Genomic DNA, 13,893 nt, shown 5'->3' with positions numbered 1-13,893 from the left:
CTTCTACATGCTTCTCTCTCTCCTCTCCCTCTCCTTGATGCTCCCCCATCTCTGATAAGTTCTCTTGTCCCAGGCTTTCTGTGCAGCTTCAGTATTTCTCCTCACCTCTCACTTCTTCCTAAGAAAAAGCTGGCCACAAATACAACACAGTCATTCAATGCCAGGGAAGATGCAGAAACTGAGAATCAGAGCCAGCAAGTGGTATTATAAAAGGCTAATATATTAAACCCTATATCCTACTGAACCCTGAAGAAATAGGAATGGCTAAAATTCTGAGGGAGACTTCCCAAAAAAGGGTCCCCTTAACAGCAAGGACTTTCTAGAGAAGGGAGAAATCAGGAGCAGTGGAGATTGTCCATCAGAATGAGGTTACGTTGAGCAAGGAAGAGGACTCCCTCCATACTACACAAACAATACCTTACATAATATATATTACATGTAGAACCTTTTATTTTCCAGAATGTCTTCTTTGATGCCCCCATACCCAGCCAAGCTCTAAGCATTAGATGTCTTAACCTGAGGTCAGTGAACTTTAAAAATATTTACATATATATACCTACATGTACATAAAAAACTAAATCCATTTCAATATAATTGGGGTTTTGTAATCTTATGTACTTCAGCATTTAAAAACATTGTTCTGAGAAGGACATTCTTAGGTTTCATGAGACTTCTAAAGGGGTCCACCATGCAAAAATGTTTAAGAACTCTTGCCAAGAATGAAAGGAATCAGAGTGAAAAAACAAACTTTTCTCCGTTTTCCATCGCTCTACAACTTCTCAGTCCCAGCATTCTTTTGATACAGTCTGAAGGAAGCTGTACAGAATGGTTTGGGGATCAGGCCTTTTTACTCTTTTAGGTGTTTATACCATGATCTTATTTACAGCCAGAGATTAAGATAAAATGAGCAGGTGGAGACAGCAGCCCTGGGTCTGCTGCCCTGAGCATTCATTCTCTTTAGAATTTTACCAAAGAGTCCAGGAAGGAAAATGAGTCACAAACAAGGAGCTAACCATATGATAGGCGCAAGGAAAGAATATGTAACTGGCAACAGAAACTCTAAGATAATGCCCTTTTCTCAGTAAGAGGTTATGGTTAACTTTTGTGAGCTGCTCCAGTTTGGAAGCTGGAATGTCTGTTGAGCTAGAATCCTATCAGGTGACCCAAATAAGGAAAAAGGAAGTTATAGAATCATAAGCCCACACACTTCTTACCTTGCGGGGTCCTCCAGAGATCATACCATCCCTGATCCTGCCTCTGAATATAATGATCCCTCCCTCAGTCCAGTGTCCCCAAGAATCCCGAGGCTGGAGGATGGTGTGGCAATCAACAACTGGCTTAAATTGGGAATAAAGAAATTCACAAGAACAGCCACATCACCAGAAACCAAGCTGTCCATATGAGACACAATGCCATATAGTGGAAATGGTACCATCTCTGCAGTCAGAAGACCTGAGTTCCAATCTCCCCTCTGATGCTTACTGCTTATGTGACTTTGGCAAGACATCTGCCTTCCCCCAATCTCACTGTCCTCATCTATAAAATGATGAAATTGGAGTAAATATCCTCTTTGCCCAGGAAAAGGAGAAATGATGAGGAAGAATTTTTCACCTTGGAGGTATCTTGTGGCTCTACATCTATGAGTCTATGACCACTGATCACAATGTACAATGAAAGCTCTAGTTCTTACCCCCTAAAGGAAAATAACTTAACAAAAAAAGAGAATGAACATAGTTGCAGCTTTAGTAACTTCACCTGGGAAAAGGTATGTTTTATTGAGAATGGCAGTGAAGCAATACACCATCTGGGATTCTTCCTGTACTTTCCTCTGAATACACACACAAAAAACCATATCCCAAAGGAGAGGGGAGGTTTGGAGTAATACCCACCCAGAGACTAAAAGCTTGAGGAAAGGTATATGCACCAATGGTAGGAAGTGCAAAGGGATGGAAAAAGAGGAAGGTGCTAATTCAGGCACTGTCAGGGAAGAGGAAGCAGTGAGGGCAATAAGGTGCTATATGTTGGCATGGAAGGACTCTCTTTTCTCCAAAATTAGACCCAATCCTACACATAGGCATCAAAATGCACAGGCACATAGGCTTGCCCCCCACAGGCCACAATGATCTGTTTGTTGAGATAGGAAGCTCGATACTGGCAATTGGGGTATTTGGAGGCTCCAGTCTGGCGGCAGTGGGTGAGAATCATAGGCAGACTACTCTGGTGACAACTGGGCTGCCCATTCTTGCAGGTGATGTTCTTCTCCTGGCAGACAGCATCAACTACTGACTTAGGCTCATGGATGAAAGTATTGACAGGCTTGCATCTCCCTTTTGTCATGTTCCGGGCCTTCATCATGAGGTTGCAGTAGTTGGTGTTGTTGGCAGTCAAGTGCTCTGTATCCATATGCTGGCGCTGAAACTTCTTTGTGGGGGACTCTTTGCCAGCTGATAGCTGGGTGAGCCCCAGTAGGAACAAGCCCAGCAGGGCAAGTACCATATGGGACCTCTTCAGAACCATAGTGGCCTCACTTACCAGCAGAAGCCTACCCAGGAAAGAGGGAGAAATGATGAGGAAGAATTTTTCACCTTGGACTGAAAATCCCAGTCCTGTCTTCCAACTACACACTAACTGGTTCAACCCTAACTTTTCCCCTGAAGAACAGCCTTTCTTCCACACTAGTCAGACAAGAAAGTCAGTTTCCTTATGGGTAAAATGAGGGAGCTGGGCTAGATGGACCTCTAAGATGGTCTCTACAGCCAATAGTCAATCAGTATGTGAATTCCACTGTGTAAAAGACAAGCCTTATCATACCCCTTTCTCTCCTCTCCCGACAACTTGTTTCACTATCCCTGGTACATTGTCCCCAATTGTACTTGCTTGGGATATTGGAACCCAACTTAATAAATGTATATATATACGTATATATAATGCACATACATGTATACATATATATGCACGTGCATGTGTATTCCACAAGAATAAGTTTACTTGTAGGATGAGAAAAATTAAATGAAGGAACTGGACTGGATGAATTCTAAAGTCCCTTCCAATTCTGTGATTTTATGAATCCATATGGGGTGAGTGAGTGTGAGTATGTGTGCATGTGTGAATGTGTGTGTGTGTGTGTGTGTGTGTGTGTGTGTATCAGAGGAAGGAGGTAACCCACTAGTGCAATCTACAAGTCCCTTGGGAACTCAATTCCCTCTGCCAGTCTGGGTTAGCAGCTGCCCTGCAGCTTACTGTCCTAGAGAGCTTCCTTAAGCAGAAAGAGGTTCAGCTACTTCCTCAGGGTCCCACAGCCAGTGTGTGTCAGTGGTAGAACTCAAGCCAGGTCTTCCTAACTCTCAGACTGGCTCTCTCTCCAATGTACGATGCTATTTCTCTTTCTACATCTACGTAGACCACATGTCAAATCATAGTCTCTGACCTGCAGCATCTAAAAGCCATGAGTGGGCCTGACATGTCCCAGTTATTTTATATCATAGAGACTAGTGCTGGTCACCAGTAACAGGAATCAGTTCCACCATGTTCCAAAGAAAGATACATTCCCTTTGAATTGGACTGCTCCCCTTCCCCCCTCCTGAAGGTAAGATCTGTTCTCAATAGGCTGCTCCCTTTTCTTTCTCTCTCTTCTGTTTGGCATTAAGTTCCCTATTCTGTGCTCTCCTAGTACACCCCATCCCTGATGTTCCTTACTTCTGAGTTCTCAGAGACTACCCTTTGGGAAGGTCCAGTGCCTTACTTACCTTTGATTTTTGCTTGGTGTCTGGGATGAAGTGAATGTTTGTCCTAATTCACTTCCCTCTCCCCATAAAGGGCAGGTCTTATATAAGATCCAAAAAAAAAGGGGCTGTCCCCCTGGGAAGGAGGAGAGGGAGGAGCATGGTGGGCCCAGATCCAGGGAGGAATTAATAGAACCTTTGTCATTATTTCAGTCTGGACAGATCTGTTCCTTCACAGAAATCAGACCCTAAAGTTTATAGGAAAGGAGAAATGCTTTTGCTAATAAAGTCTAAGACTCTCACCTCCACTGATTAGCCTCTTGCTGTCAGTTTGGCTCTTAGAATTCTCAGTGTCTCTTAGGAGAGGGATTAGGGGAGATAAATAAATAGGAAACAAGATCTGATAACCTTAAGAAGAAAGTGTTTCTCTTTGTGACTTCTTTAGTCAGGAGCCACATGTGATTCTTTGGGTGTTCTAATCTGGTCTTTCTGAAAATGGTTTTTGCTTATTTCTTTGTTTTTGACAAGTATTGTTTCAGTTTATAATGATTATTATTTACTTTCTTTTGAAAAATTATCCATTCTTTTTATATTTTTAAAACTATAATCATTTCCCAGGGAAGGTATTTATTTTTTTTTTTGTTTTTATTTTAATTAATTAATTAATTTATTTATTTTATTAATTTATTTATTTAACTTTTAACATTCATTTTAACAAAATTTTGGGTTCCATATTTTCTCCCCTTTTATCCCCTCGCCCCCAAACACCAAGCATTCTAATTGCCCCTATCACCAATCTGCCCTCTCTTCTATCATCCCTCTCTGCACTTGTCTCCATCTTCTCTTTTGTCCTGTAGGGCCAGATAGCTTTCTATACCCCTTTACCTGTATTTCTTATTTCCTAGTGGCAAGAACAGTACTCGACAGTTGTTCCTAACACTTTGAGTTCCAACTTCTTTACCTCCCTCCCTCCCCCCCTGCCCTTTGGAAGGCAAGCAATTCAATATAGGCCAAATCTGTGTAGTTTTGCAAATGACTTCCATAATAGTTGTGTTGTATAAGACTAACTACATTTCCCTCCATCCTATCCTGTCCCCCATTACTTCTATTCTCCCTTTGATCCTGTCCCTCCCCATGAGTGTTGACCTCAAATTGCTCTGTCCTCCCCATGCCCTCCCTTCCATCATCCCCCCCACCCTGCTTATCCCCTTATCCCCCACTTTCCTGTATTGTAAGATAGGTTTCATACCAAAATGACTGTGTATTTTATTCCTTCCTTTAGTGGAATGTGATGAGAGTAAGCTTCATGTTTTTCTCTCACCTCCCCTCTTTATCCCTCCACTAATAAGTCTTTTGCTTGCCTCTTTTATGAGAGATAATTTGCCCCATTCCATTTCTCCCTTTCTCCTCCCAATATATTTCTCTCTCACTGCTTGATTTCATTTTTTTAAGATATGAGCCCAGACTCTTCAATTCACTCTGTGCGCTCTGTCTCTATGTGTGTGTGCGTGTGTGCATGTGTGTGTGTGTAATCCCACCCAGTACCCAGATACTGAATAGTTTCAAGAGTTACAAATATTGTCTTTCCATGTAGGAATGTAAACAGTTCAACTTTAGTAAGTCCCTTATGACTTCTCTTTGCTGTTCACCTTTTCATGCTTCTCTTCATTCTTGTGTTTGAAAGTCAAGTTTTCTTTTCAGCTCTGGTCTTTTCATCAAGAATGCTTGAAAGTCCTTTATTTCGTTGAAAGACCAGGGAAGGTATTTAAAAACCATATAGGATCAGACATTTAAAGATAGAAGGGATCTTGGAGTATGTCTAGTCTAACATTGTCATTTTATAGTTGAAGAAACTGAAAGGCAGAGATGTTAACTAACTTATTGAAGGAAGTAGTAAATGGCAGAGCCTGCTTGTGAAGCTATAGTGATGTGGATACAAAGGTGCCTTAAGGGTTAATATTAAGTGTTGCTTTTTCAGTACCTGGTGAAGCCCCTCCTGAGCTTGAGGGCATCCTGGACTCTTCCCCTAATCTTAGAATACCATAAAACTTCCATTTATCCTGGGCCAAGGAATTCCTTCTCTCCCCACTGTCTTGTATCCTAAGATTCCTTTGTCTCCCTTATCTTCTGTCATTCATCATCCTCATCCTGTGTCTTTATCTTGCAAGACTTAGCCTAGGTCTCCAACCCCCATAAGAAAACCCTAAAAGCATCTTAAGTCTGGTCCTTTTCCTATATCTTATCCTATCCTTATCCTATATCCTATATTGCTTTTGTGTCAATAAAGCTCCCAGTGGCTACAAAGAAAGTCTAAGTGAATTCCTTCACATCTGAACCAGCAATCAAAATTCCAGTCATCATCAATACCCTCTGATTTCAAATTCATCACTCTTTCCTCTATGTAGCCATTTACCTATGGTTGGTAATAAGTGAGCAGATGTAGCAAAAATCCTCTTTCGTTAGGGTCTTGGCAAAATCAGCCATAGGGAGATACCAAGGGAGTATGACCTAGGTTCCCATGCCAGCTGCTCCACCTATTATAGTTCAAACTATACAACAGTACTTTAGATGCGCTTACACTGATATGGACGACATCCTTGGAATACCTTAGCAGACAAGTGTACAAGTTGCTTTGGTTGAAAAAAAATTGTAACTTTAGATTGTCCCCAGGACAAAATGCTTAGATGTTGCTCATTGAGGAGGGAAAGACTTAAGTGGGAGGGGAAGAAATAGGAATGAATGGAGCCCAAAAGATAATAATAGCACTTAAGCAAGGTCTCCCCTCCCATTGGATGACTTTCTGGTGATGACCTCCCAGGAGTTAGCTAAGTTCAATTTCAGACAATGCAACACACCATCCATCACCGCCCCTGTTCTTTGATCTCTTTGGTCTGGTCTACATTTTCTCTCTTATAACCCAATTTTCGCAAAGCTACGATCATCTCCATAAGATGAGCCATCTGAGTAGGGCTTTAGTGGAGATTTTATAAGGGTAATTAGGTCAAAATAGACATCAAATACAGCCTTGAAAGAGGCAAAGGAATCACACAACAGGTAGAGAAAATGTATATGTGTTGGTGAAGGAAGAGTGAGTTTAAAAAGGAAGGTCTATTTTTCTGATTTAAGTAGGAAAGTGTGTGATGGTAACAGCTGTATGACTCTCAGACGTTATTATTATTATCATAATTATTTTAAATATGAACTGGCAAAACTTCCTGGAATTGGAGTTGGAAGTGCTGTGTTCCAATCTCTACTGCTTATTACCTAATACCTAGCACCCTCTTGATACAGTCTGAGGGAAGCTGTCCAAGTGGTCAGACTGGTTTGGGATCAGGCACTTTTGCTCTTTTAGGTATTTATACCATGATCTTATTTACAGCCAGAGATTAAGATAAAATGAGCAGGTGGAGACAGCAGCCCTGGGTCTGCTGCCCTGAGTATTCATTCTCTTTAGAATTTTACCAAAGAGTCCAGGAAGGAAAATGAGTCACAAACAAGGATCTAATCATATGATAGGCTCAAGGAAAGAATATGTAACTGGCAACAGAGAAACTCTAAGATAATGCCCTTTTCTCAGTAAGAGGTCATGGTTAACTTTGGTGAGCTGCTCCAGTTTAGAAGCTGGAATGTCTGTTGAGCTAGAATCCTATCAGGTGACCCAAATAAGGAAAAAGGAAGTTATAGAATCATAAGCCCACACACATCTTACCTTGCAGCATCCTCCAGAGATGATACCATCCCTGATCCTGCCTCTGAATATAATGATCCCTCCTTCAGTCCAGTGTCCCCAAGAATCCCGAGGCTGGAGGATGGTGTGGCAATCAACAGTTGGCTTAAACTGGGAATAAAGAAATTCACAAGAACAGCCACATCACCAGAAACCAAGCTGTCCATATGAGACACAATGCCATATAGTGGAAATGGTACCATCTCTGCAGTCAGAAGACCTGAGTTCCAATCTCCCCTCTGATGCTTACTACCTATGTGACTTTGGCAAGACATTTGCCTTCCCCCATTCTCAGTGTCCTCTATAAAATAATGAAGCTGGACTAAATATCCTCCTTACCCAGGAAAGAGGGAGAAATGATGAGGAAGAATTTTTCACCTTGGAGGTATCTTGTGGCTCTACATCTATGAGTCTATGACCACTGATCACAATGTACAATGAAAGCTCTAGTTCTCACCCCCTAAAGGAAAATAACTTAACAAAAAAAGAGAATGGACATAGACACAGCTTTAGCAACTTCACCTGGGAACAGGTATGTTTTATTGAGAATGGCAGTGAAGCAGTACACCATCTGGGATTCTTCCTGTACTTTCCTCTGAATACACACACAAAAAACCATATCCCAAAGGAGAGGGGAGGTTTGGAGTAATACCCACCCAGAGACTAAAGGCTTGAGGAAAGGTATATGCACTAATGGTAGGAAGTGCAAAGGGATGGAAAAAGAGGAAGGTGCTAATTCAGGTACTGTCAGGGAAGAGGAAGCAGTGAGGGCAATAAGGTGCTATATGTTGGCATGGAAGGACTCTCTTTTCTCCAAAATTAGACCCAGTCCTACACATAGTCATCAAAATGCACAGGAACATAAACTTGCCCCTCACAGGCCACAATGATCTGTTTGTTGAGATTAGAAGTTTCATACTGGCAATTGGGATATTTAGAGGCTCCAGTCTGGCGGCAGTTGGTAATACTCAGACGCGAATTACTCTTGTAACAATTGGTCCGTCCATTCTTGCAGGTGACATTCTCCTCCTGGCAGACAGCATCAACTACTGACTTAGGCTCATGGATGAAAGTATTGAGAGGCTTGCATCTGTCTGATGTCATGCCCCGGGCCTTCATCATGAGGTTGCAGTAGTTGGAGCTGCTGGCGGTCGAGTGCTCTGCATCCATATGCTGGCGCTGAAACTTCTCTGCAGGGGTCTCGCCAGCTGATAGCTGGGTGAGCCCCAGTAGGAACAAGCCCAGCAGGGCAAGTACCATAGGGGACCTCTTCAGAACCATAGTGGCCTCACTTACCAACGGAAGCCTACCCAGGAAAGAGGGAGAAATGATGAGAAAGAATTTTTCACCTTGGACTGAAAATCCCAGTCCTGTCTTCCAACTACACACTAACTGGTTCAACCCTAACTTTTCCCCTGAAGAACAGCCTTTCTTCCACACTAGTCAGACAAGAAAGTCAGTTTCCTTATGGGTAAAATGAGGGAGTCAGGTTAGATGGATCTCTAAGATGGTCTCTACAGCCAATAGTCAGTCAGTATGTGAATCCCATTGTTTAAAAGAGAACCCTTATCATACCCCTTTCTCTCCTCTCCCTACAACTTGTTTCACTATCCCTGGTATATTGTACCCAATTGTAATTTCTTGGGATATTGGAACCCAATTTACTAAATATATATACGTACATACATGTATACATATATATGCATGTGTGTGTATGTATTCCATAAGAACAAGTTTACTTTTAGGACAAAGAGAAAAGTAAAATGAAGGAACTGGACTAGATGAATTCTAAAGTCCCTTCCAACTCTGTGATTCTATGAATCCATATGGGGTGAGTGAGTGTGAGTATGTGTGCATGTGTGAATGTGTGTGTGTGTGTGTATGTGTGTGTGTGTGTGTGTGTATCAGAGGAAGGAGGTAACCCACTTGTGCAATCTACAAGTCCCTTGGGAACTCAATTCCCTCTGCCAGTCTGGGTTAGCAGCTGCCCTGCAGCTTACTGTCCTAGAGAGCTTCCTTAAGCAGAGAGAAGTTCAGCTACTTCCTCAGGGTCCCACAGCCAGTGTGTGTCAGTGGTGGAACTCAAGCCAGGTCTTCCTAACTCTCAGACTGGCTCTCTCTCCAATGTACGATGCTATTTCTCTTTTTACATCTACGCAGACCACATGTCAAATTGTAGTCTCTGACCTGCAGCATCTAAAAGCCATGAGTGGGCCTGACATGTCCCAGTTATTTTATATCATAGAGACTAGTGCTGGTCACCAGTAACAGGAATCAGTTCCACCATGTTCCAAAGAAAGATACATTCCCTTTAAACTGGACTGCTCCCCTTCCCCCCTCCTGAAGGTAAGATCTGTTCTCAATAGGCTGCTCCCTTTTCTTTCTCTCTCTTCTGTTTGGCATTAAGTTCCCTATTCTGTGCTCTCCTAGTACACCCCATCCCTGATGTTCCTTACTTCTGAATTCTCAGAGACTACCCTTTGGGAATGTCCAGTGCCTTACTTACCTTTGATTTTTGCTTGGTGTCTGGGATGAAGTGAATGTTTGTCCTAGTTCACTTCACTCTCCCTATAGAAGGCAGGTCTTATATAAGATCCAAAAAAAAAAAAAAAAAAAAAAAAGGGGCTGTCCCCCTGGGAAGGAGGAGAGGGTGGAGCATGGTGGGCCCAGATCCAGGTAGAGTTCATAGAACCTTTGTCATTATTTCAGTCTGGACAGATCTGTTCCTTCACAGAAATCAGACCCTAAAGTTTATAGGAAAGGAGAAATGCTTTTGCTAATAAAGTCTAAGACTCTCACCTCCACTGATTAGCCTCTTGCTGTCAGTTTGGCTCTTAGAATTCTCAGTGTCTCTTAGGAGAGGGATTAGGGGAGATAAATAAATAGGAAACAAGATCTGATAACCTTAAGAAGAAAGTGTTTCTCTTTGTGACTTCTTTAGTCAGGAGCCACATGTGATTCTTTGGGTGTTCTAATCTGGTCTTTCTGAAAATGGTTTTTGCTTATTTCTTTGTTTTTGACAAGTATTGTTTCAGTTTATAATGATTATTATTTACTTTCTTTTGAAAAATTATCCATTCTTTTTATATTTTTAAAACTATAATCATTTCCCAGGGAAGGTATTTAAAAACCATATAGGATCAGACATTTAGCGATAGAAGGGATCTTGGAGTATGTCTAGTCTAACACTGTCATTTTATAGTTGAAGAAACTGAAAGGCAGAGATATTAATTAACTTATTGAAGGAAGTAGTAAATGGCAGAGCCTGCTTGTGAAGCCATAGTGATGTGGATACAAAAGTGCCCTAAGGGTTAATATTAAGTGTTGCTTTTTCAGTACCTGGTGAAGCCCCTCCTGAGCTTGAGGGCATCCTGGACTCTTTCCCCTTATCTTGGAATACCATAAAACTTCCATTTATCCTGGGCCAAGGAATTCCTTGTGTCTCCACTCATCTTGCATCCTAAGATTCCTTGGACTCCCTTATCTTGTGTCATTCATCATCCTTATCCTGTGTCCTTATCTTGCAAGACTTAGCCTAGATCTCCAACCCCCATAAGAAAACCCTAAAAGCATCCTATAGAATCTGGCCCTTTTCTTATGTCACTGCCTTTGTTTAGCTCCTAGCTAAATCTCTGGACAGCTGCTTTTGTGTCAATAAAGCTCCCAATGGGGACAGAGAAGGTCTAAGTGAATTCTTTCACATCTGAACCAGCTCTAACAATTCCAGTCATCATCAATACCCTCTGATTTCAAATCCATCGCTCTTTCCTCTTTGTAGCCATTTACCTATGGTTGGTAATAAGTGAGCAGATGTAGCAAAAATCCTCTTTCTTTAGGGTCTTGGCAAAATCAACCATAGGGCGATACCAAGGGAGTATGACCTATGTCTCCATGCCAGCTCCTCAGCCTATTATAGTTCAAATTATACAAAAATACTTCAAAAGATTGATTATATCTTTAATTTAGATACACTTTCAATGATACAGATGACAATCCTTGGAATACCTTTGCAGACAAGTGTACAAGTTGCTTTGGTTGAAAAAAAAATTGCTACCAAATGCTTAGATAGTGCTCATTGGGGAGGGAGGAGATTTAAAAGGGAGTGGAGGAAACAGGAATGAATGGAGTCCAAAAGACAATAATAGCACCTAAGCAAGGTCTCCCCTCCCATTGGCTGACTTTCAGGTGATGACCTCCCAGGATTTAGCTAAGTTAGATTTCAGACAATTCAATACACCATCCATCACCGCCCCTGTTCTTTGATCTCTTTGGTCTGGTCTGCATTTTCTCTCTTATGACCCAACCTTCACAAAGCTTTGGTCATCTCCAGGATAAGATGAGCCATCTGAATGGGACTTTAGTAGAGATTTTATAGGGGCAATTAGGTCAAAATAGACATCAAATACAGCCTTGAAAGAGGCAAAGGAATCACAAAACAGGTAGAGATAATGTGCATGTGTTGGTGAAGGAAGAGTGAGTTTAGAAAGGAAGGTCTATTTTTCTGATTTAAGCAGGAAAGTGTTTGTGTGATGACCACGGCTGTATGAGTCTCAGACGTTATCATTGTAGCTATTTTAAACATGAATTGGTAAAGCTTCCTGTAACTTCCTGGAAGTGCTGTGTTCAGAGCTACTTAACCTCTTTGGATCTCACTTTCCTCAGCTGTAAAGTGAAGATCATATGATCTTTCCAATTCCAGTTCTAAAATCCTCTCCTCCTTCATTCTATTCAGACCTCCAGCTGCATGTCTGTGTCACTCCCTAGCAGTCTGGTAGAAACAGAATGAGACCTCCCTATCCATAGGGTGGGATAAGTTCTTAATTCTCCACTTAATAGAACTTCTTAATGGAACTCCACTTAATTTGGGGAAAGTGTGCACTTCCCCTTAGAAGAAGGGGTGTGTGTGAGTGTATATGTGTATGTATGTGTGTGTGTGTGTGTGTGTGTGTGTGTGAATAATCTGTGAATAAATTATTTCCTAGGTCAATGTCTTTTTTCTTTCTATAGGAACAGGGACCAAGCTTCAGAAATTTACCCAAAGTCAGCTTTATGACTGTGTAGAGCTGACTTTCTGTGGCTCACTCAGTCTGTGGACCAAGACAATTATTTGATTTGAGACTAGAAAATTCCTTTTATCTCTTCCCAGATCCCTGATTATCAGACTGAATCCCTTCAAACTACTCCAAGGACTCAAAGTAACAAAGGGATTTCCTGAGGCTCCTGTAATGCGACTGGCTGCAACACAAGCAAACTTTGGGTAAGAACTAAGAGAGTTAGGTGAAGCCAAAAGGGCTATGCACCTAGGTGTAGATCCCTTAATATAAATTCCAGACCTTATCAATGCCTTTCAGTGACAAAATGTCTGCTATTTCTTTACTCTTAGGTACATACTGCAATGGTCCCTCCACAGCTGTAAAGGAGAGAATTTGGGGGAAATTATTTGGTTCTAAAAAGCATCATTAAATCATTTTTTTAAAAGGACCAGAAGATCTTCACAAAGTAGACTGGGAAATTTCCCATGATTCTAGACCACAAAGTTAAATTTTCAGGCTTTCATTGTTTCCTCACACACACACACACACACACACACACACTCCAGGGACCCTTGTCTTCTGACCCAGAGTGGGGTGACAGAAGAGGCAAAGGAGCTTAGGCAGGTAAAGAGAAACAAACTTCAGAAAGAATTTGAGTCAAGTAAGCAAAGAGATGAAGTAGGAAGATCAGTGTTTAAAGGTTGATTATTTGAGTTTAAAAAAAACAAATAAAGAATCCAAAGATCGTAGAAAGCATCACACCCAGCCAAGTTCTCTCCTCTCAAACAGCTTAAGCCTTAGAGGCTTACTCCCCTTCCTCCACTCTCCAGCTAATCGACCTCATGTCCAAAGCAAGGTTAATAATGTAGTTCACTACAGGGTCAAGTAGAAGGCCAAGAGATAAGGAGAACTCCCTATCACAGATGTTCTCTCTCACTTCTTTTGGGTTTCAGTCACTAACAAGCACCTGGTATTCTAAGCACTTGGCTATAGAGATGATTATGGGTAGTTAGGTGGTGGATATGATGGGGTGTAGGCTCTGGGAGCCCCCTTAAACTCTCCTTCAATCTTCCCACTTGATCTGGCATTCGCCTGTGGCCATGAGTTTTTCATTATCACTCTGCCTAAATCTCTGTTATCACCTAGCCTAGCACTGCTTTGTCTGTTATCTCCAGGTAGCCTTTTGCTACTTCCCACTCTTAAACTCATTCTCTTAAGTCCCTAGTAGCCCCAGTCTACAGACCAACCACTTCCATCAAGATCCTCCCTGGACCTCCCTTCCCATCACTCCAGACTACTTGGCCAACCCTAGAGCCCTCCTAAAGTCTTTCTGTATATAAGATTCATCTGGTCTCCATGAAGGTGCTCAGATTCAATCTGGTACTGCCATTAGCATTACAAATGCTCAGAT

The 13,893-nt window shown here is 41.7% G+C and overlaps 2 protein-coding genes across 2 annotated transcripts; both read right to left on the bottom strand.

Annotated features, from left to right (window-relative positions):
• Positions 1–1,734: 1,734 nt before the first annotated feature.
• LOC140514537 (ribonuclease pancreatic-like) lies at positions 1,735–3,829 on the bottom strand. The gene is made up of 2 exons (XM_072624988.1): positions 3,747–3,829; positions 1,735–2,542 (listed from the first exon to the last, which is right to left on the bottom strand). The coding sequence occupies exon 2, from the start codon at positions 2,515–2,517 to the stop codon at positions 2,065–2,067; it is 453 nt and encodes a 150-aa protein (XP_072481089.1). The 5' UTR covers positions 2,518–2,542; positions 3,747–3,829; the 3' UTR covers positions 1,735–2,064.
• A 4,124-nt stretch (positions 3,830–7,953) lies between these two features.
• Positions 7,954–10,018, bottom strand: LOC140514579 (ribonuclease pancreatic). Its single transcript, XM_072625067.1, has 2 exons — positions 9,956–10,018; positions 7,954–8,755 (listed from the first exon to the last, which is right to left on the bottom strand). Exon 2 carries the CDS (start codon positions 8,728–8,730, stop codon positions 8,281–8,283), a length of 450 nt encoding a protein of 149 aa, XP_072481168.1. The 5' UTR covers positions 8,731–8,755; positions 9,956–10,018; the 3' UTR covers positions 7,954–8,280.
• Positions 10,019–13,893: the final 3,875 nt, after the last annotated feature.

The sequence above is a fragment of the Notamacropus eugenii genome, chromosome 7 (assembly GCF_028372415.1).
Source record: "Notamacropus eugenii isolate mMacEug1 chromosome 7, mMacEug1.pri_v2, whole genome shotgun sequence".
Taxonomy (NCBI): Eukaryota; Metazoa; Chordata; class Mammalia; order Diprotodontia; family Macropodidae; genus Notamacropus; species Notamacropus eugenii.
The sequence above is the reverse complement of the archived record's forward strand: the minus strand, read 5'-3'. Positions and strand labels throughout refer to the sequence as shown.

Coding starts and splice junctions, on each gene's coding strand:
- LOC140514579 (XM_072625067.1), bottom strand. CDS start 8,730: ATGGTTCTGAAGAGGTCCCCTATGGTACTTGCCCTGCTGGGCTTGTTC.
- LOC140514537 (XM_072624988.1), bottom strand. CDS start 2,517: ATGGTTCTGAAGAGGTCCCATATGGTACTTGCCCTGCTGGGCTTGTTC.